General features: G+C 38.3%; 1 protein-coding gene across 12 annotated transcripts in view; it reads right to left on the bottom strand.

Moving 5' to 3' along the window:
* ITSN2 (intersectin 2) overlaps window positions 1–23,713 on the bottom strand; it is a 158,936-nt gene that overhangs the window by 100,228 nt on the left and 34,995 nt on the right. For all 12 annotated transcript variants that reach the window (XM_030858252.3, XM_060309812.2, XM_060309823.2 and 9 more), the window contains 9 exons: window positions 12,886–12,978; window positions 10,724–10,787; window positions 9,376–9,539; window positions 7,827–8,033; window positions 7,598–7,694; window positions 6,635–6,774; window positions 1,744–1,807; window positions 1,068–1,205; window positions 518–603 (listed from right to left, as the gene is read on the bottom strand). In XM_030858252.3, coding sequence (XP_030714112.1) covers window positions 518–603; window positions 1,068–1,205; window positions 1,744–1,807; window positions 6,635–6,774; window positions 7,598–7,694; window positions 7,827–8,033; window positions 9,376–9,539; window positions 10,724–10,787; window positions 12,886–12,978 — 1,053 coding nt within the window. The remainder of the gene's footprint in view (window positions 1–517; window positions 604–1,067; window positions 1,206–1,743; window positions 1,808–6,634; window positions 6,775–7,597; window positions 7,695–7,826; window positions 8,034–9,375; window positions 9,540–10,723; window positions 10,788–12,885; window positions 12,979–23,713) is intronic.

Below are 23,713 nucleotides of genomic sequence, written 5' to 3'. Positions count from 1 at the left end.
ATTTTTGGAAAACAAATCTCTAAGTTTGAGTCCATCCAAGAGAAAAATAATTTTACTATTCCTGCCAATGAAAATGCTTTTCAATTTTTTCCTCAGCATTTTCTTCAAGGATAACCAAAGTTGTATGGCTATATATTTGTTATATTTGGTATATGTCATTAACTTTTTAATATTTTAAAATACCTACACATGTACTTTTTCAACCAGTATTTAAACTTTTTTTAAAGCTCAAGATTTCGTTACAAAGCTTGCTATAATGATTTTTCCAAAAGTGGGAGAAACACTTTAACTAGGACACCTAATACATACACTCTTGCCAAATATACATACCTGTCTCTTCCTCTCAGTTTTGACTATCTTAATTTTACTGATGTTGAAATCCATCTCATTCATCAAATAGTGTCTCGTACAGCATAAAAAATATTAAGAATTTAAAAATTCTAAATATTCATTTATATTTCATGGTAAAATTTAAGAGAATTCACAATAAATATACAACTTGGACACTCGATGCTACCTGGTAATTTTTTCTGAGGTTCCTCTTCTTGTATTTTCTGATATGAAGGCAGAGTTCCATTAATGGAATCAATTTGCTTTCCTCCTCTAAGAAAAGCAAACAACAAATAAATTTAGCATCATGAGATCTGAGAATTTTTAGACCAGACTATATAGACTACCACTGACTAGAGCAATTTAATATTTAGAATGTAATTAAAGGTATTTAAAATATAGTGTGGTCTATAGTTACACTGTACAGCAGTATATGGATTATCAAGCCAGAGAGATGTGGATTCAAATCATGGTTCAGCCAATTGCTATTCTTGGGTAAATTTATTCTTAATCTCTTTACACATCAGTTTCCTTATCTATGATGTGGTGAAAATACACACCTACTTCTAATATCTACTCTCTTCTCAGTGTAACTCATTAAATACCAAAATCAAATGGCAATGTAAATGTTCGATTTTCCATGAAACTAGAGCAGAGGCCTCAGGAAATCCCAAAGTAATAATCATGTCTGCCAAACATGATCGAAACAACACCCCTTCATCTACAGAGGCACTCACCTAAAAGACGGAGGGACAAGCTCCGGAGGTAAAGTCAGTGGCAATGGCTGTCCAGCTTTGGCCATATCAGTGAGGTGCATTGCAAGGATAAACTCCTCAGCTTTTAGCTGCCCATCACCATCAATGTCAGCCAGAGTCCTAAAGAAAATATGAAAATTCACAACTAAGAAAGTCTATTTAGAGTAAAATATTTTCAGAAGAGTTCAATTTTTTATTTTTAAAACAAGAATAATGACAGTAGAACAGCTGGGTTAACACATTTTAGTGAAAAGTAAATACACACAGAAAGTGAGCTAATTTTTACCCTTAATTTTCATATCACAAAAGAGAGGGAAGAAACGTTGAAATGGAAAGGGAAATATTCCTTCTGAAAAGGTGGCTTGTCTTGGTACATGGTTAATTCACCCATCAAATCACATTTAGCTCCACATTAAAAATGAGATATTCTCTAATTCTCCATAGAAGGCATTATATAAAAGCAAACAAGTTTTACTTGTAAAATAATTAAATGCCAAATTCTTGAGGATAACATTTTACAAAGCAATTTCATTAGCTTACAGGTTTGCATTAATTTCACATGGCCGCTTTTATGGAATGCTTCTGAGTCACAAACTTTTACAGAAACAGTATAACAGAAAATGTATAGTTAAAAATCATAATCAACGGGCAAACTCACCAAATAGTAGCTAGCTGAGTTTGAGAAAGGTTTGACTGAAGAAGGGCATTTCTAGCTTGAAAACCTGATTGTGTGAGAAAAAGCATAAAAAAATTCTTTAGCCTCTTAAAGTCATGCAAACTTAAGTAGCTGTACCCTTGAAATAACACTGCTGCTACCCTGGGATAGCATCGGCTTTTACCATGCACCAGACACTGAGCATTCAGTAGTCATCAAAACAAACACATTCCCTGGATCAAGGAGTTTAAAGTCTACAGTTAGTAGAATCAAGTGCTCCCGTGTCCTTTCAGAAGATAATGGTACACACAAGTGACTGACACGAAGGACTAAGCCAGCGACACAGAGTATTAGAGGCCAAGCTCTCAAAGCACAGCTTCCTTAAGCATTTTCAGATATTCTCTTATCTCTCTGATCATTCCTTTGTCTCTACTCTTCCTCTTCTAAATGACCTGTAAATGCTGGCATTCTTCACGGATCTATCCTGGGCACTCTTTTCTCTCTGTGCATTCATATCCATTTCTATGACTTTAAGCAGCACCTAGAGGCTGAGGATTCCCAAATGTACATCCACAGCCCAAACCTCTCCTCTAAGTTTAGACTTCTATATCCAACTGAAAAATCAATGTATGTATTTTATAAGCATATCAAACCAAATACATATAAAACTACTCTTTCAATCCCCATCCAGGCCCCTCTTCCTAATCTTCACCCAAATCATTCTTCCTCAGTCCTCCCTTCTCTATGAATGGTATCACAATCCATCCAGTGGCTCAAGCCAGAAATCAGAAAGTCCCCCCTGAGCCCTCCCTCTCCTGTACACCCATATCCAACATCAAGTCCTACAGTTCTACATCATTGCATGTCTAGGTCCATCTCACCTGTGAAGTCGATATCTAATGTCACCTTCTCAGAAAGGCCTTCTCTGTCCACCCTACCATTCAATACATTTCCTGCTTTTATCCTTTATATCTCATATCACAATTTGTAATGTAACATTTGCTTGTTTACCTGTTTGTCTATTTCCCTTATTATGCTAAGTTCTATGAAGACAAAAGCCTTGACTGTTTTATCCACTAACGTATACCCCACACCTAGTAAATAGATGCTTAATAAATATTTGCTAAAGTAATGAAGAAAATTGTAATCCAAAATTATCCTCTATCTAAGGTGCAATGGGGGCTTACTTATGTGATAGCAACTGATAATAACAATAGCTAACACTCATTGAATGCTTACTATGTATGGTAAACTGTTCAACTTCTTTTCTCTCCCTCAGTGTGAGAAAACAAAAATATGTCTCTGTAACAGGCTCCTAATCTTCAATGAATATATCCCAGAACAGAAAATCCCTCTCTGCTTCAGAGGAGCGTTCACTCCTGGTGAGCTTGTCTGTGGCTTTCTGACCATGATGAAGCCTGAGGCTTCTCTAGGGAAGGTCACCTAGTCAATAAAGCAGGTGCAACACCTCCCACTCTCAGATGCCTAAGCCACAAGTGCCAGAAGAGTCAGCCCTACCCTGCGTTTAGCCTGAGTCAAGGACTCTCGAAACAACTCTGCACAGAAGAGATACAACTGCCAGTTCTTCCTCAGCAACAACTTGCACTACAAAGCCAGCAGCGATGCCGTTAAACCCACTGCTTCACTGAGCTTTGAACACAGAGATCTGGATAACCAAAGCTACATATTCTATATGGAACAACCTCAAATATACCACATATTATAACAAGCAATCAAATGTTTATATTATATAATTTTAAAATCTTTTCCATTCTTTTTTTAATCTGGCCACTTAATAGAAATTACATAAAGGAAACACACTGGAAATAGCTCACAGCCTCACTCAATTAATACTTCTCAATAGATTTCATATAAAAAGTAAGCTTTGAGGAGGTTTTTATGTTAAAAAGAGGATTCTTCCAATAAAAAAATGGCAGGCTATTTCAAACCAAGAAAGGTTCTATAACTAAAGTTTCAGCTCTTGGACAAAGATAACAAAGCAGACCCCTCGCACTAGGCAACAGAGCAAACAACAGGAAGAAGGGAGGGAATGCAATGGTTAAAAGTGCACTGGCGGAAGGCTTAAATGTGTGCAGGCCATGTGAGTAATACAGAGGCCAAAGAGAGGCAGCAGAGGAAGCTGCACTAAGGAAGCTCACTCGAGCATGCACACTACTGGTCTGCCAACACTTTGGATATCCTATTTCCTGCGCGTAAAATGCTAGTCCCCCGACTCTCTACCAGGCAGTCTATTTATCCTCTAAGATCCAGCTCAAATGACACCTCTCCTGTGAAACGCTCTCTTACATCCTCAGCATTAGTCACTTTCTCATCCGTATTAATCACAGCACTTTTAAACCACCATTCACTGAGATTATGTGACCTATACTATGGGCTCTTTAAAGACATGGGACATGTCTTCTTGTCTGCATTCCAGTGTCATACTGAGTGCCCAGAAGATATGTGACTCAGGAAATATTTGAGTCAATGAATCAATCTAAATAAATCATGACTGAGGGTTTATGGGGAAGAGAGGAGGAAGAACAAGAGGGAAAAATTAGACCACTAACTGCTACATTCACTGAACAAAGCATACCACATAAGTCTAGGTTAGCCCTGTCCTCATATACGTGGGGCTCATGTTCAGTTTCAAGACACCAGAGACAACTTCTTCTTTCAAAGAAAATCAATCCTTCCCTTAACTACCGATATATAGCTTTACTCTTGTAAGTCTAAGAATAACAACATTTTCTGAAAACACAATACACGCCCTTCATGCAATGTGTCACATACAAATAAAGTAACATTAAGGGAACATTTCCTCACAGTTGGCTCCCCACTACCCTTCATACTGCAACACAAACCCACTTTTGTTTATACTCTATGTTTGCAGTACATACACAAAGGGTACTAATTTTAGGTGTACTTATCAGTGGATTTTTACATGAGTATGCACACATGCAACTAACACCCACCTCAAGATACAGAATGTTTCCAGCACCCCGGAAGGTTCTAACATGGTCCCTTGTCCAACAGAGTAACTACACTATTCTGATTTTTATCACCATCAATTCAGCTTCCTGTTCTTCAACTTCATATAAATGGATTAAATATTATGGATCTTTTGTGCCAGACTTCTTTGACTCATGCAACATCTGTGAAATGATCCAAGTTGTTGCATGTATCAGTTCATTCATTTTTATTGCTGCAAGGTATTCTGCTAAAGAAATACACCACAATTTATGTATCCAATCTCCTGTCGATGGACATTTAGGCTACTTATTTTTTGGATGTTGTGAATGAAGCTGCCATGAACACTTCTGTACATGTCTTTTTAGTCCACTTCTGTTAATCTGAAAAAAGAAACTTCTTCAATGCAAAATGCAGGGCCCAAAGAAGTTCATTTTTTCAAATATGAGAATTGTCTGACTTTATGTTAATCTTTTTTTTTACTTTATGTTAATCTTAAATACTATAGTTAGAATATAATTTCACAGAATCTAAGATGCCATTGATTATAAGATACCCCATTATTTTAAGTAACACTAAGAAGGAAAAATCACTGCCAAAAAAAAAAAAAACATGACACAATGGTAAGATACCACTGATGATAATACACATCCCAATTTCAGAGATGTTAAATCCCAAAAAAAAAAAAAGATTACTTAAAAATATAGTATAGTTCCACATAATTTAACAAAGTTACAGAAATTTATAGTTCTTATATAATATTTGATACATATATAGTATAGTTGTAAGTTATGAAGTATACTAATAAAAGTCACCCATTAAACTACTATACAACTTAAGAACTAGATCATTACTAAATTCTTTGAAGCTATCTGTGTTCCCTGATTTTATCTCCATGCCTCCCACAGAAAAGGCAACTACTATACTGATTTTTTTGTGTATAATTCTCGTTTTTTTTAAAGATTTTACCACATAGATATGTATCTTTAAAGAAAATATTGCATATTGCGTATTAGCTTTTCCAATCAATTCCAAAAGTTTTATTGCTCCCTTGCCCCAGTGCACAACTAGAGACCCCATACTCCTATTTCATATACTGCTTTTCATCCTCCAAACATGTCGTGTACTTTTTGCTCTTAGGATTTCTTCCTTGTCACCCTCAAATGCCCTCACCTTCAATCTCTATCTGAATCCTAACTTTTTTCTTTCATGATAGGGCTTCAATGCTCCCTTCCTAAAAGATGTTTTATCTTATTTCTTCAGTATTAATATCTCCTATTCTATGTTCCCTAGCACTTTAAAGCTCTATTATTTTTAAACACTCATTTTACTCTGTCTAAACTATAATTCGTTGTTAAGTGAAGAGAGAGGCAAAAGTTAGAAGATGGGAATTCTACTTGCCTATTACCCTCTGTTTATGTCCCCCTTCACTATCCTCAATTAGTGAAGTTTGGATGTTTGTTCTAGCATGGACTCAAATGTTCTATGGGGATCTCAGGTCAGGTTTTATGGCTACATTTGGGTTGGAGCTTTAAAGGGGAACAATGCTCACATGAGGTGTTCGGAAGGACAAGCAGAGAAAGAACCAATGAGGAAGGAGACTCTCAGGGAAACTGAGCTGAAGCTTAGTGCTATACTCTCTTATCACATGAAGTTCTCCATTCACTGCATTGGAGGATGAGGTTTGACCTTCTCAAGGGAGAGGTCTTCTTTCCAAAAAGCTGGGTGTGCTCAACTTGATTGTAAGAACTTTGAACTCTTACACAACTTAAACATTATTTGTATTTATCAAATGCCTGCTAAATTTTTTGGATGTTAAAATTTTAAATGAGCTACAAAATACAACTTCAAATAAAATTTCTTTAATAAAAGTCCATATAAAATCATAACTCTCTCACATTCTTAAGCACCGTATGCCACTTACCTGAGAGGTATCCACTCATGCTTTTGTCAAGACTATTAAATTTTTGCCGATATTTTAATCTTGAAGGCTGAGGAACTGCCCACTCTGAGGTCCCAGTCTTGGGTGAGTTCCCTGAGAGGGAAGCAGTTGAGGAAGTTGAGCTGTAACAAAATTTATTTAAAATTTTTGTTACTAAATCAAATACGTTTAGTTAAGTCAGAGACAATAAGAATCATACCTTCTATAATATAACAGTAATTACTTTTATACTTGATACTGAAAAAATTCAATCAATTATCATTATTCTTAGGAAAGCAAATACCATATGAAGTACAAAACTACCATATACCAAGAACCTACTATGTGCCAGGCCCCACATTGTGCTAGGGTTTTCACAAATATTATTTCTAATCCTCATGACAAACTTAAAAAGTATTACTGTCTCCATCCTTTAGATGGACAAACTATGGCTCAGTGATGTTGAGAAAAACAAGGTCACACAATCAGTGAGTGTTTAAACAAGGATGCAGACATTGTTCTTCTGGGTCATTGCTTTAAAGAGTATTATTGTGATTTATACGAGTGGTGATGAATGAACATTGATGCTTTTGTGCTTTCTGAAATTTTAAAGATACTCAATCAGCAGCTTTTGCGCGAGAAATAATAATGTACAATGATTATGAGATGTTTTGAGAAATATTTTTGAAAGAAAAATGTAGCTTTGTGCAAAAAATTGATTAAAAATACAGAATATTTTTAGTTTACGTAAGATATATTTTTCAAAAGTAAAATACCACAGACAGTTAATAATTCTTAAATAAAATTATTTTATGTGAATTACAAATAGTAAATTTACCAAGTGTTTACATTTGGCCACTATAAAGTAAAACCTGGATAAGCTCAGAGCTTTAAAAAAAAAAAAAGTCTTTTGTTAAATACTCCTTATTGAAAGCCTAAAAAGTTGGAAGTTTTAAGTATTCATACCTACTGGATCCTAAATCAATCAGAGACTGGGCTTTCTGTATACTAGCACCACCAAATCCTCCCATCATCAGACTGTAAGACGACGTATGAGGCAATGCTAAAAAAAACGAGAAAAGAAAAAGGTTCATACCAAACAATTTCACAAAGTATGAAGGAAATCTATCTATTGGGATGCAAATATAAGTTTCTTCATAATAAAATACCGAGTCATCAGAAACAAAGCACTTACTTGAAGAAGAATAAGGAATGGATAAAGGCTGAATGAGACTGGCGGTTCCATTTGGTAATGATGAAGTGCTAACAGAAGGCACTAGGGGGGCAGGCATCATTAGGGGAGGACGGGTGGTCCCTGAAGTCGCAGAGGACAAGGGAGTTGCTATGTGTGCGACCGGAGGCAATGACTGAGGAAGGGACAGATTGGGCATGCTTCCCATTCCTAAGGACAAAACAGAACACATTCCCCAGTGCTGCTAAACCAATTATAAAACACATGACAGAAAACAAGTTCACAGTACAGTGAGCAACTGCTATGTTACAGAAACACTGTTGGCAAACTAGTTTTAAAAAGTTCACTAAAGCAGCTTGGACCCAGTGCAGTGCAGGAGGTAAGCTACTGCTTTTAATATCAATATTCTGACCTGTGTGAACTAAGCGAATGCCTACTAAGGAGTTAAAAATTCTCTTCTAGTATCATGAATAAAACTAAAGAGCCTTTTCCAACTAAATATTAGTATCCTCAATGAGAGAATGTATTACCTGATCAAATGTGGGGTTTTGTGTAGGGATAATAAATACAGTGCTGTTGAGTTCACACACACACACACACACACACACACACACACACACACTCACTCCCCAAACTCTCCCCTCCCCTGTAAAGGATGTTCTAAATACTGCATACTTTAAGAGAACCATTTATGCACACACACTATGTGCAAGAAGGAAGCATGCCACGTTTCACTTTTCTTATATGTAACACAATACATATGGATTCAAGGACAATTCTTTAAAAGGAACAAAGTGATGACTCATTTGTTTACTAACTGCAGAATATGAAGTACACTATATAAATACGGTTACACAAGGATTTGATGTTATCTCTAGAATTCACTGCAATAGTGAAAGAACTTAGTATTTTAAGGTCTAACATCTAGAGTGGAAGAACATGTTTCTGATACATAGACATATCTAATTGAATGTTCTGTTCCAATGAGTGCTTCTCACAAATAATAGGAAAATGGCTAATCAAAATTAATGGAAAACTAGTTACCTCTGATGAATATGCAAATTAAATAGCACGAAGTCTCCAACTTTTAGCCCTAAATTTAGCTGGCTAATTAACCTTTAAATTAAAGAAATTTCTACTTATGTATAACTTTAAATTACCCCCCAAATGAAACCATTTCGAGTTTAAATTGTTCACAGTTTTGTTATGCATACAGAGTATAGAGGAAACTAATTAAGAATAGTATTTAGGCTCAGCTATAACTAGCAGGATCATATAATTTATCATCCAACTGGGAATTATGAAAGGGAACGCTAACCAGACTAGATGCCAGGACAACAGGCATAATCACAACTGTCCCTGGAAAACTGGGACACATGGACTCCCTAGCTATGACAGCGAACTTAACATTTCTAGTCTCAGACATGAAAGTTAACTTGGAGTCTGGGGACTGTCATTTTATGCCAACAAATCCTTTTCTGATTCTCAAATATTATGCCTAGGAATCAAGTTTAACTATCAAATGCATCTAATTAAATTAATAAACACATACCAAAACGAGCAGAAATTAATGGAGAGAACATAGGAGGTTGTTTCATAATAGGGGGAAGAACCACGGGCAACTGTTGGCCTTGAAGCTTTAGTTTGATGAGTTTCATAGCTATGGAGAACTCTTGCTGATCCATCTTCCCATCCTTGTTCAGGTCTGACAAAGCCCTAAAAGGACAATGAGGGCGGTAGATTTGTTTTGTTTTGATGTATTGAGCTCCCCTGATTTTAAGAGCTCAAAGTCACTCTTTTATTCAGGATGGAACAGGGCCCTCCTCACAGAACCTGACAGCAGATCAAACTAATGCATCTGCTACTTAGTTTGGAGGGTGACAGATTGTTATTCAGGGTCAACATTAGTTTTGAGGAGGATGATAAAATGGAAACAACGACATAGCATTTACATGTAGATCATCACTTAATTAAATATGTGTATGTGTATAACAAAACACTAAAACCTGTACATTAATATACACTGACCAAAGATAGTATCTAATAAAATACTATCAGTCTATATAGTATCTAGATATCTTTGGGATGAATTCCACCAGTGCAGATGGAAAGAAATTATACAAGAGTATAACCACTGTAAACAATTTATTCATTTGTTCAAGTATTTACTGAATGCTTGCTATGTGCCTGGCACTCTGCCAGGCATGGGGATATTCTGAATGGAAAGAAGGATGGAGTAGGGGTTGATGTTTATTGTAAATACATTAAAAACCCAAAACCTTAGATATTATAAAGAACAATTTCTTTAAGGTAGGAATAAGGGAAGGGAGGGCTAATGTGGGGTTTATAGATGATGAAATAAATGAAACAACTACAAAATAACAGAATGAAGATCAAGACTCTTGCCAAATTGTAAAGAAGTGTTTTTTTTAATAGAAAAGCACTTAGAAATTTCCTTTCCTTAGAAATTCTAAGGAAATTAGAAATTTATCCTATAGAACAAAACCCCAATTGATTTTTAGTCATTTACTCAATAAAATTTATTTTCTAAAAAGCTGAAGAAATACTCTTATTTTAATTTTTTGCGGTACGTGGGTCTCTCACTGTTGTGGCCTCTCCTGCTGCGGAGCACAGGCTCCGGACGCGCAGGCCCAGCAGCCATGGCTCACGGGCCCAGCCGCTCCGCGGCACGTGGGATCCTCCCGGACCGGGGCACGAACCTGTGTCCCCTGCATCGGCAGGCGGACCCTCAACCACTGCGCCACCAGGGAAGCCCAGAAATACTCTTATTAACAACAGATTACAAGTAAAAACAACTTTATGTTAACACTAAGTATTAAAAACAGAACAAAGTCAGACTACCAGAAAGTTAAGCTCATCTACAAAAGAAAACATTTTACCATATTTCAGCTAAAACAGGAGCTGGCAGGCCTGACTGTAAGAAAAAGGTACGTGCTTGATCACCTGAAGACAAAAAAAAAAATCAAACAGCGTATTAGTAAGTGGAATTACTTTGATGCCTCTGAATAACAATAATGGCCAATAATAACAATGTTATTGATTTATTTTAATTACAATTATTATTTTTTATAAATTGATTGTTGATTGATTGATTAGCTGCATTGGTCTTCTTTGCTGCACGTGGGCTTTCTGTAGTTGCAGCAAGCAGGGGCTACTCTTCTTTGTGGCGCGCGGGCTTCTCATTGCGGTGGCTTCTCTTACTGCGGAACACGGGCTCTAGGCGTGCGGGCTTCAGTAATTGTGGCACACAGGCTCAGAAACTGTGGCTCGCGGGCTCTAGAGCATGGGCTCTAGAGTGGAGGCTCAGTAGTTGTGATGCCCGGGCTTAGTTGCTCCGTGGCATGGGGGATCTTCCCAGACCAGGGCTGGAACCCGTGTCCCCTGCATTGGCAGGAGGATTCTTAACCACTGTGCCACCAAGGAAGTCCCTAATTACAATTATTAAAGAAAAATTATTTATATTACTTTAATAAGACTTAGAGGTTTTAAAACAAAAATGTCACAACTGAAGTTATATATGCATTAATCAGTGATGAAAGATTACATTATTCATCTTAGTTTTTCCTCATAATTAGGGTCTTATTTGATAATACACCTATCTAATAAAATTTATAGTTAAAAACACTATTCCCTAGAAGAGCTCTAATTAAAAAAAATACAAGGTTTGGGAAAGATACTCCTCATGGGTGTCTGATATGTCTGATATGTCCTGCTGTGTATGCCAAGAACGTAAGATCCTAACTGCTCTTTACCTGGATCATGTCTCAGAGTTGGGTTTGCAGTGAGCTGTCTTGAAGGATGAGGTAATGTTTCCCTCTGGGACAAAGAATAAGCTTGCTTACTGCTTGCTGAAAAATGGTGGGTTCCCTGAAGTCCAGTGTTCCTCTTCTATAACAACCACTGCATGTGAAGCATCCTTCTGGCCCCTCTGCCTGGCCCCTATGTGACTCAAGGGACGAGGGAAATGGACAGAAATATGCCGGTGCTCATGCTACCAGCTGTGCCATTAGAAAGAGTGTCCTTGGTCTCTGACTCAGGAATTCTGGGTCTTCTGCCAGCATCCATGAGACAGTAACAGACCAAATTATTACCTTGTAAGTAGGGTAATCAAATCCCAACCCGGATACCAGGTAAGGTAGTTTTTATTACTGAAGTGCAAATAACATTAAACTATAATGTTTAAGAGGATGGACTCCAAAGTCAGACTGAAAGGTTTCCAAGCCCAGATCACCACTAACCATCTCTTGGCAAGTTACAGAACACCTCAAAGTCTCAGTTCTATCATCTTTAAATACAGACAACGACAGGGCAACGTCACCGGCTTGTTGTGAAGGTTAAAGGAGATAGTACATTTAGTATAGTATCTGAAATACAGTACAGATTTGGTAAATATTAGCCATTATATTTACTACTACTGTAAATAAAGCCCTAAGGTGCTTTAGCATAGAAAAGAAAGTTTCACTTATAGAAAAAAATTTGAAAGACACACCTAAATTAATCCTCTTTTGGTTCTGGGGGACTTCTTGCAAAACAAGGGCTATAGCATCAACAATCAATGCTTATAAAGCCTCCCAAAGACAGAGGGCTAAATGTTAGGAAAACAGATTCCAGAAAAAAAAATTCTAGATTATTTTCAAGAAAACTGATCTGATATATATATTTCTACTAGGTTTTAGTAATACTGATCATTATACTAGTATCTGGCACAACATATTAAGAACACATTAATAAATTTGCTTAGGGAAAAAAGTCTCAACTACCTTGAGAAATAAATGGAAAACTTTCCAGATATAAGGTTAAAATGTGAAATTGGACAATTAAAGTTTAGGATCAGGAAAAGATCTTCTATTATGCCAAATCCAAAGACAACAAATTAAGATGGTTCCGGGTAAAATAAGAAAGTCACATTTTAAAAAAATTCTAGAATTCGGATATGAATTTTATCATTAAATAATACAAATTGATGGCAGTCAAATTAAAACTAATTATAAGATACTACATGAAAAGGAGCATAATTTACAAATAAAATATAAACACAAACCTGTTATGTAACCTCCTGAGGGTTTGAGGTTATCAAACTGCTTGTCATGCTTAGTCCGTTCTTCAGAGGTGATAGCCCACATGTTTGGCCCTCCTAAAACATAAATGAAAGAAAAAGATTTTATAATGTATACACGAGAATACTTAAATACAATTCCAAAATGTAAACAAGCATCACAAATATCCATTTAATGACAGTACTTAATACTGAAGTGACACAAAGAGGAAAGCTCTATCATAACCATACATAGCATGGCCCTAAGGCTTTTCACTCACTCACCCAGTTAACATCTACTTGAACAATTACTGTGTACAACTCACTGGAAGTGGGCAACAAGCTAAATACTGGAAATGAAAAGATTAATAAAGTATTATTCCCATCCTCAAGCAACTCTTACTCTAGAAGATGACTACCAGCATTTACAATGTTAACCTGTGAAGCATCCTAAGCAGAAATACATACAAAAAGCTGTGCTAGGGCTTCCCTGGTGGCGCAGTGGTTGAGAGTCCGCGTGCCAATGCAGGGGACACGGGTTTGTGCCCCGGTCTGGGAGGATCCCACGTGCCGCGGAGCGGATGGGCCTGTGAGCCATGGCCGCTGAGCCTGTGCTCCGCAACGGGAGAGGCCACAGCAGTGAGAGGCCCGTGTACCGAAAAAAAAAAAAAGCTGTGCTAGTACTGAGTCAGAAGCATCAATGATGAGCTAACAGGAAAGGTAAGAACAAGGCACAGCCTTGAAGCTTGGCTTTAATTTTTGCCATGTGAAGAGGTGGGATAAGAGCATTTCATACAAAAAGGGCATAGCATGAGAAGTCAAGGCATGTTCAAGACACTGCAACTGCACTGAGTAGACTAATAGCTAAAGCACCACATGAGTGTGGGAAAGTTTGCAGTACGCGGGCCTCTCACTGTTGTGGCCTCTCCCGTTGCGGAGCACAGGCTCAGCGGCCATGGCTCACGGGCCCAGCCACTCTGCGGCATGTGGGATCTTCCCGGACTGGGGCACGAACTCGTGTCCCTTGCATTGGCAGGCGGACTCTCAACCACTGCGCCACCAGGGAAGCCCCATCTGGTACTTTTTAAAGTAATTTTTCAATTTGAAATACTTTTAGATTTACAGGAAAGTTGCAAAGATAGTATGGAGTTTCTGTATATCCTTCATCCAATATCCACTATGTTAACAATTTACATAACCACAGCACATTTGTCAAAACACATAAATTAACACTGATATACTACTACTGGCTAAACTAAATACCTCCACCAGCAGGACTAGCTGGTGAACCCCAACACAATTAGACTCTGGGTACTGGAAACAGCACAAATCTTTGTTACTGAGGATTCTGCCAAGTGGAGCCTTTGGCAAAGGGAAACAGCCTCCAGATGGGTCTGCTTGATCTAGGCAGGCCTAGTGACTCTCTGGCCTGATAGTCCCATTTAGGGGTGGGTCAAACTTAAATTCCACAACTAACAAGGTGAGAAGGATCCCCAAAAGCCTTGCTTGCCAAATGGAAATGGTATATTCAAGAATACAGGACAGCCTTGCCCCAACGGCATTTTGGCTTTATATGAAAAAGTGGCAGGCAATCCTCTGAGGGGAAACTTTATTCCTACTCCACTGTCTGAAGCAAAGCTACTGGATCAATGAGGTTCCCTGAAATGCCTCAGCCTGGTTCACTAATGGTTTATAGAAGCTGAAGCTGACAGTGTCCACTGGGCTGCCATGACTGTTCAGCCTCAGAGCTATGCAGAACCAAAAGGAGACACAGCATTCTCTTCAGTGGGCAGAACTCAGATTCTTGGGCTGTTGCCAGTGGCCCAGCTGTTTGGTTTGCCACTTGGAAAATTACAACTGACAGATTAAAGGTAGCCTCTTTGGGGCTGCAAACTGAAAACAAATTTTAATTGCTAATTGAATGGTCTGGGTCACTTAATGTAGCTACCCATGGCAAGAGTCCATTCTCTAATTTAGACTGAAATCAAGCTTCTGATTAAGTCTGACCCTGTGTTTCTGATGCAGAGGATACCACTGCATGCCAGACTTAATGATTCCTGTCTGGGAGGTCTCACTGCACAGGGCACTGCCCTTTTTTGGCTCTTGGCAGATGGACTACATCAAACTTTTGATCTCCCCCTAGGGCTACTGGTGGTTCCTCAAGCTGCTGACACTTTTTCAGGTTACCAATCGGCCCCTCATGTCCATACTATTGCGGCCCTTGAAAGTAATCTGTGTCATGTTTTTAGCTTTCTAGACTATTTGCACTGACGCTAATGAATCATTTATCAGAAAAGCTGTTCAACAATGCACTGATGATGTCTGACTCTGCTTCCATAACCTCCTCCTGGTTCACCTTACTCCTTAAACTCAGACAGTTTGGCCACTGAATGTGCTGTCCCTAAGAAAGGGATCATCATCGCCTCTTAGCTGGTTGGTGCATCCTCCAGGTGGCAGCTCAGCTAATAAGGGACCTAGGGGAGTCGAAGTTAATTCTGGTTAGGGTTTACAAAAATGTCCCTGTCCCTCTTGCACCTAACACTTCTAGATCACTAGAAGATAGTGAAGTTATAGCTAAATGGAACATCGAGATTTTTGGCAGTGGAGAGCAACGAGCAGGCATCTGAAGAGACATACCTTAGACCCCAAGAGGTATGGGAGTGGGAGAAGCATGACCTTTTCTCTTTCAGAACTGGCCCTGGAGCCTTCTTCCCTAAGGACAATGCGCTGGTGTGGCTCTCCTAAACTGCTGGAAGCACCTTAAAATTTATGTGACTCTGAGTCTGCCATCCCCAACCAGATGGCTTTCACTACCATCTGATCCTCATCCACTCAGTCTCAGGCAGGCCATGTGCACCTGAGTCCCAGGGGTATGGATTTCTCTGTTCCTGCCCCTCCACCCTGGGGCATCCAAACTTCTCCTTGTATCTGTGATTAGTCTTGGGAAGCACTTTCCTGCTGGTCCACCACCAGTAGTAAGAGTAATACCTCTGCTTGGTATTGATATAGAATCTTAGACACAAGGTTTCCTTCCCCCACGCTCAGGGGTAGACAGGTTTTTCTTCTACTCTTACCCCAGCAGCAATGTGTCTCTGCCTGTGTCTTTGGGGTGAGTCTTTAACTGACCCACTCTCAGTGGCTTAAGGTTTTTACTTAATAGGAAAAAAAGATGCAAGGAAATGCATGGTATTTCATGTTTGTCTGCCTACAGCTGCCTGCAACTGAGGTGGGGGCTCTTTCTGGTCTCTTGCACAGCCTCCATCTTTCTCATGAGCACCCAGTTAATGCCCAGAGGAACCAGCTTGTAAGTATAAACTCCCATTTGTCTATAGCCCCCAGTCATTCCAGACCAACATGCTGGCCCTCACTTGTCTTTCGGTAGTTCATTGAAATTTTATCTTATTTCTGTAACAAATGCCCTTCTTAGAGTACTGTTTGCATCCATAAAGTTTGAGGTTAAATTCTGTGGAGAACTGCTCCAACTTCATTGGAGTCATAGAAATCCTTCAATTTGCCATCAGTCCCATGTTCCACCCTGCATTCCAGCCCCCTTTACTCAACAGCTCTACTGAAAACATCAGTCCATTTATTTATCAAACATGACTCTCCTATGCCTATGTTGAATCCAATCTAATCTGCTTCATAATTTCTAGAAACTTTCAAAGTTTTTGGTACACCGACGGTGACGTGATTTCCTAAAGCTACCTTGGATTTTTTTTTTTATGTTCTCTTTGATAATTTAAATAGGATCCAGGAAGAGAAAGGCCAATAACATAGAATTAAATCACTATCTTGAAACAAGACTTAGTTATGAGTGCATATTTCAATAGGAACAACAAAGCAGCTCCAGAGAAGAAGGTGGTATGAGAGGCCTAGAAATATTCTATGAGGCAATTAAGGAACTAAAGATATTAAGCCTGAATAATCAATCAAAGGTTAAGGAAGAAAAAGTAAAAAAATATATATCCCTTTTAAAAATCACACTAAAATACAAAAATACTTATGGATAAACCTGACGAAGGAGGTGAAAGACTTATATGCTAAGAACTAAAACACTGATAAAGGAAACTAAAGATGATTCAAAGAAATGGAAAGATATGCCATGCTCTTAGATTGGAAGAATTAACATTGTTAAAATGGCCATACTACCCAAAGCAATCTACAGATTTAAGGTGACAGGGATCAAATTACCCATGATATTTTCCACAGAACTAGAACAAATAATCCTAAAATTTATATGGAACCATAAAATACCAAGAATTGCCAAAGCAATCCGGAGGAAAAAGAACAAAGCTGGAGGCATAACCCTCCCAGACTTTAGACAATACTACAAAGCTACAGTAATCAAAACAGTGTGGTATTGGCACAAAAACAGACACATGGATCAACAGAACAGAATAGACAGTCCAGAAATAGACACACACCTATGGTCAATTAATCTTCGACAAAGGAGGCACCACTTCCCAGCAAGTGGTGCTGGGAAAGCTGGACAGCCGCATGTAAATCAATGAAGTTAGAACACGCCCTCACACCACACACAAAAATAAACTCCAAATTGCTTAAATACTTAAATATAAGATGACACCATAAAAATCCTAGAAGAGAACATAGGCAAAACATCCTCTGAAATAAATTGTACCAGTATTTTCTTAGGTCAGTCTCCCAAGGCAATATAAGTAAAAGCAAAAATAAACAAATGGGACCTAATCAAACTTATAAGCTTTTTAAAAACTCTTTATTTTATATTGGAGTATAGTTGATTAACAATGTTGTGTTAGTGTCAGGTGTACAGTACAGAGATTCAGTTATACAAATACATGTATCTATTCTTCTGCAAATTCTTTTCTCATTTAGGTTGTTACGTAATATTGAGCAGAGTTCCCTGTGCTATACAGTAGGTTCTTGTTGGTTACCCATTTTAAATATAGTAGTGTGTACATGTCAATCCCAAACTCCCTAACCATCCCTCCCTCCCACCAATCCCCCCTGGTAACCATAAGTTCGTCAAACTTACAAGCTTTTGCACAGCAAAGGAAACCATAAACAAAATGAAAAGACAACCTATGGACTGGGAGAAAATATTTGCAAATGATACAAATGACAAGGGCTTCATTTCCAAAGTATACAAACAGCTTATACAATACAGTAATAAAAAATAACCCAATCAAAAAATGGGCAGAAGACCTAAATAGGCATTTCTCCAAAGAAGACATACAGATGGCCAATAGGCACATGAAAAGATGCTCAACATTGCTAACTATTAGAGAAATGCAAATCAAAAACCTACAATGAGGTACCACCTCACACTGGTCAGAATGGCCATCATTAAAAAGTCTACAAATAAATGCTGGAGAGGATGTGGAGAAAAGGGAACCCTTCTACACTCTTGATAGGAATGTAAATTAGTGCAGCCACTATGGAAAACAATATGGAGGGTCCTTAAAAAATTGAAAATAGAGTTGCCATATGATCCAGCAATCCCACTCCTGGGCATATATCCAGATAAAACTATAATTCGAAAAGATACTCGCACCCCAATGTTCATAGCAGCACTACTTACAACAGCCAAGACATGGAAGCAACCTAAAGGTCCACTGAGAGATGAATGGATAAAGAAGATGTGGTATGTATACACAGCGGAATACTACTCAGCCATTAAAAAGAATGAAATAATGCCATTTGCAGCAACATGCATGGACCTAGAGATGATCATACTAAGTGAAGTAAGTCAGAAAGAGAAAGACAAATACCATATGATATCACTTATATGTGGAATCTAAAATATGACACAAATGAACTTATTTACGAAACAGAAACAGGAAACAAACTTATGGTTACCAAAGGGGAAAGAGGGTGGGAGAGAGATAAACTAGGAGTTTGGGATTAGCAGATACAAACTACTGTATATAAAATAAACAACAAGGTCCTACTGTATAGCACAGGGAACTATATTCAATATTGTGTAATAAACCATAATGAAAAAGAATATGTATATATATATATATATGTATAACTGAATCACTTTGTTGTACACCAGAAACTATCACAACATTGTATATCAACTATACTTCAGTTTAAAAAAAAGATTAAAGAAGACATGGTAGCAACTCTAAGTGTTTCTACAAGTTGTTATGCAGAATACGAAGTGGTTATTTGCCTTCCATACATGAATTAGGAAAAGGACCACCATTTTGAAGAAAGTTAGGACTGTATGAAGAGGGAATCAACCCCACCAGAAATTACTCTTTTGTTACCAGAGGTGTTAAAACAGACAATGGTCTACTAAATCTGAAAATGTCTGAGGGTCTCTTAAGCCATGAAAAACAAACAATGATTTTATGATCCTTTCCATTTGCTCTGAACATGAGACCCAGTCTCAACTCACTACCCCCAAATACATCTCCACCCTCTTCCTTTCATAGCTAAATGGCAGCAGTGGAGCATAAAGGAACACAGTGGAGATTCTGCTCCTGTGTGCTAACCAGTTTTGTGACTTGAGCAGGCCTTTAAACTTCCTCACCCTTTGTTTCCTTACCTAGGACTTGTTGTAAGAATGGTGTATGTAAAGGTGATTTCAAAAGTATAAAGTACGTAGCAGGCAATACTTGACTAGCCAATGTCCTACACCAGAGATATGCAACCCCTGGCTGAATCACCTGGGGAGCTTTAGGAGACAAAACCTATTCCAGCAGACCAAGTAAAGCAGAATCTCTGGGGAATGAGGCACAAGCTTCACAATTTTTAAAAAGCTCTCCAGGTGATTCTTTTGTGCAGCCAGGGTGGGGAAACACTGTCCTATACAAACCAGGTTTGCACCTTGCCTCCTCTTCTTTCTATCACTCCGCAGAATATTCTGCTCCACCTCTACCCTTCCAGCCAACTCAGGACAACTAGCAAATAATGCTGTCCAAAGGCAACAACTGGTGGCTGTCAAAGTGAATTATGTGGTCTGTTTCTCCTAAGGATGCCACAGGCATCCTGCAATTCTATCCTGTTAAAAGATGAGTTAATCTCTTCTTACTTTTTCTCATAGAGATATACGCAGATCTTTTTTTAATCCCCTTTACCCTACTGTTCTCTCAACTCTTGACCATCTCAGAGAAACAACCTTCCCTCTCTTATCATTTGCTTTTAAAGTCCAACAACATTAGCAGAGTAATAGTAGTACTTAGTAGAAGAAGCAACTACTATTTACTATTACTTTATACCAGCAACCATGCTAAGCATATTAATATTTACAACAGTTCCGTGAACAAGGTTTACAGAAGTTACAGATGAAAAAAACAAAGCTAGGGAAGTTAAATAACTGGCCTAACACCATATAGCTGATTCAATTTTTAGCTAGAATCTTCCTGTACTTTAGAGTATAAGTCCAAAGTTTCTGCTCTTAACTATTACACCACATTGCCTCCCTGACTACTTTGATATTTATTTTACTTTAGCAGTATTATTTTTGTAATTTAAAAATGACCAGCAGGGGCTTCCCTGGTGGCGCAGTGGTTGAGAGTCCGCCTGCCGATGCAGGGGACACGGGTTCGTGCCCCGGTCCAGGAAGATCCCACATGCCGTGGAGCGGCTGGGCCCGTGAGCCATGGCTGCTGAGCCTGCGCGTCTGGAGCCTGTGCTCCGCAACAGGAGAGGCCACAACAGTGAAAGGTCCGCGTACCGCAAAAAAAAATAAAATAAAATAAAAAAGACCAGCAACAAAATGTAAAGGAGATACATATAAATTTACATTTGAATATAAAAATATGTGTCTCTTTTACATGTCAGAGTAACCAAATTTTCCCTTGGAATAATGTATCTTAAAACATTGGGGGGGGGGAATTCCCTGGTGGTCCAGTGGTTAGGACTCCATGCTTCTAGCACAGAGGGCCCAGGTTTGATCCCTGGTGGGGGAACTAAGATCCTGCAAGCTGCACAGCATGGCCAAAAATAAAAAAATTTTTGAACACTGATTATATAAAAAATATGTAGAAAAATGTTAATCGTGATACTATTATTTACTATTTAACAAGAAAGAAATCTATACAAAACAAAAACCAAGAACAACAAGAATGCTGGTAGTGTATCCCTATCTCAGAAAAGTAAATTCTTACAAACGCCATATACATAACATCCTCTTTCTCATCCCATGACATATGTTCCCTTTACTTGGACTGCCATTCATATCAGCGTCTTCCATTTCAAACTTTCTCTTTCAAGGTCCAGGACAGGTGTCACTTTCTCCAGGAGGTCCCTGACACCTGCAGGTCAAATTAATTGCTTCCTCCCCTAGATTCTCAAGAGACTTCTCCATGCTTCTATAGAGCACTTAAAAAGGTTCTGTAATTGTTTGCTATCCATCTGTTCTACCAGACTATGAGCCCTTGGAGGACAAGAGCTTTGTGTGTTTATCTTTCTATGCTCAGAACTGGCAGAGTACCCAGCACAAACACTTAAAAATGTCTGGAAAAATTGGAGTACAGAAAAAGCAGAGAGGTAAGATCAGGACTTGGGGAAAGACAAGAGTCATTTACAAATCTTTCTGTTGTCCATCCTTCACATATAGTTATATCAGCTTTCTGTGGAGGTCTTTAAAGCTATATATTCAACATGGCTAATAATCACCTATACTTCATTTCTGATTACCTTTTCAGTTTACTCAGCTTCTACCAACAAGAAACCAAGTATGTTTAGGTATGTAAACTAAAACATATTTGCTGACTATAGTCCATAAAAATTTGCCTTACAAAGTTGTTTACAGGAATGCATATCACTGAAATATAGGTGCCCACTATAATTTTTTTTGTTTTTTTTTGGTGCTACGCGGGCTTCTCACTGTTGTGGCCTCTCCCGTTGCGGAGCACAGGCTCCGGACGCGCAGGCTCACCGGCCATGGCTCACGGACCCAGCCGCTCCACGGCATGTGGGATCTTCCCGGACTGGGGCACGAACCCATGTCCCCTGCATCGGCAGGCGGACTCTCAACCACTGCGCCACCAGGGAAGCCCTGCCCACTATAATTTTAAACACTAGATGGATTTAATATTTCTAAGCCTTAAATGAGTGGATTTTTTAAAAAAAATCTATAAACATCCTCTCTTAAAGACAAGATTTAAGATTAGAGTTAAAAATAAAGAAACAGGGAATTTCCTCGCAGTCCAGTGGTTAGGACTTGGTGCTTCCACTGCGGTGGCCCTGGTTTAGTCCCTGGTCCGGGAACTAAGATCCCCATAAGCCTTGCATTGGGGGTGGGGTTAGTGGGGGGGGGGAGGAAGGAAAGAACAGATGTACTGAAGAACTAAAGACCTAAAATAGCTAAACCTACACACTTTTAAAATAAATACCATACACATGGTAAAGAAACCCCTACTTTATTAGTTTATCATGAAATAAATTAACCAATCATGAATCCTGTGACTAGGAAGGCAAGTAGTGTGGCTACAGAACTGATTTAATACTGTATGACTTTGGAAAAATGATGCTGATGATAAAAAAATAATGACCACAACAAAAAGGATTACAAAGATGGAAGCAACTCACCTTTATTGAGCCCTATCGGTCAGGGACTTCAAATACAGTAACTCACCGACTGCCACCACTACCTTATATATAAGGTACTACACTATTACCCGCATTTTACAGATGAGGAAACCAAAACTCATCGTGGTAAAGGAACTTGCTCAAGGTCACACAACTAACAAGTGGCAGAACTGAGATTAGAACCTAGGTAGCCTGAACTCTCTACACTACACTGTCTCCCAGTGTACATAGATAAGATGCTCACATTCTCTGTACCTTGATTGCCACCTCTATAAACAAGAGTATTACCTAACTCCTCAGGGTTGTTGTAAATACTACACGTAATATGTAACATATCCACACTAAAAAACACTAAATATCATTTTTTATCTATTAGACTGACAAAATAACAATAGCTAACATTTAACAAAACTTACCATGTGTCAGGTACTTTTCTTAAGAGTTTTACATGTATTGTTTCTATTAAGTCTCACAAGAATTCTATGAGGTAACTATTATTACTATCACTGTTTTTCAGAGGAGAAAACAGAGGCATGGCGAGATTAAATAATTTGTCCAAGGTAACAAAGTCGGCAAATGTTAAAGGCGGGATTGGAATCCATGCAGGCTTAATTAAGGGTCTTAATCTGCACCTTGATGATAATTAAAAAGAAACAGACCTACAGATATGTTGTCAGTTGATTTCAACAAAAATATCAAGATAATTCACTGGGGAAAGAATAGTCTTTTCAACAAATTATGCTTAAAGAACTGGACATCCATTTAAAAAAAAAGAATCTCAAACTTGTACCATATACAAAAATTAACTCTAAATGGATCATATCTAATGTACATGTAAGGGCTAAATTATGAAACTTCCTGAAGAAAGCAAAGAAGAAACTCTCTGTGACTCTGGTTAAGGCAAGACTTTTTAGGACACAAATGGCACAAACCATTAAAAATTTTTTGATAAATTGAACTTCATCAAAATCTAAAACCTCTGCTCTCATAAAGGCAGTGTTAAGAAAATGAAAAGACAAGCTACAGACTAGGAGGAAATATCTGCAAAACATATGTGATAAAGGACACATATGCAGCATATCTAAAGAACTACAGATTCGACTCAATAAGAAGACAATCCCTGCTTTCAAAAATGCGCAAAAGATCTGAATAGACACATCAAACGATACACAGATGGCAAATAAGCATACGACAAGATGTTCAATGACACTGATCATCAGGGAAGTGAATACAAAAACCACAATAAGATATCACTACATGCCTATTAGAATGTCTGGAATTAAAAAAAAAAATGCTGGCAAAGATGCTG

The sequence above is a fragment of the Globicephala melas genome, chromosome 12 (genome assembly GCF_963455315.2).
Source record: "Globicephala melas chromosome 12, mGloMel1.2, whole genome shotgun sequence".
NCBI lineage: Eukaryota > Metazoa > Chordata > Mammalia > Artiodactyla > Delphinidae > Globicephala > Globicephala melas.
The sequence above is the reverse complement of the archived record's forward strand: the minus strand, read 5'-3'. Positions and strand labels throughout refer to the sequence as shown.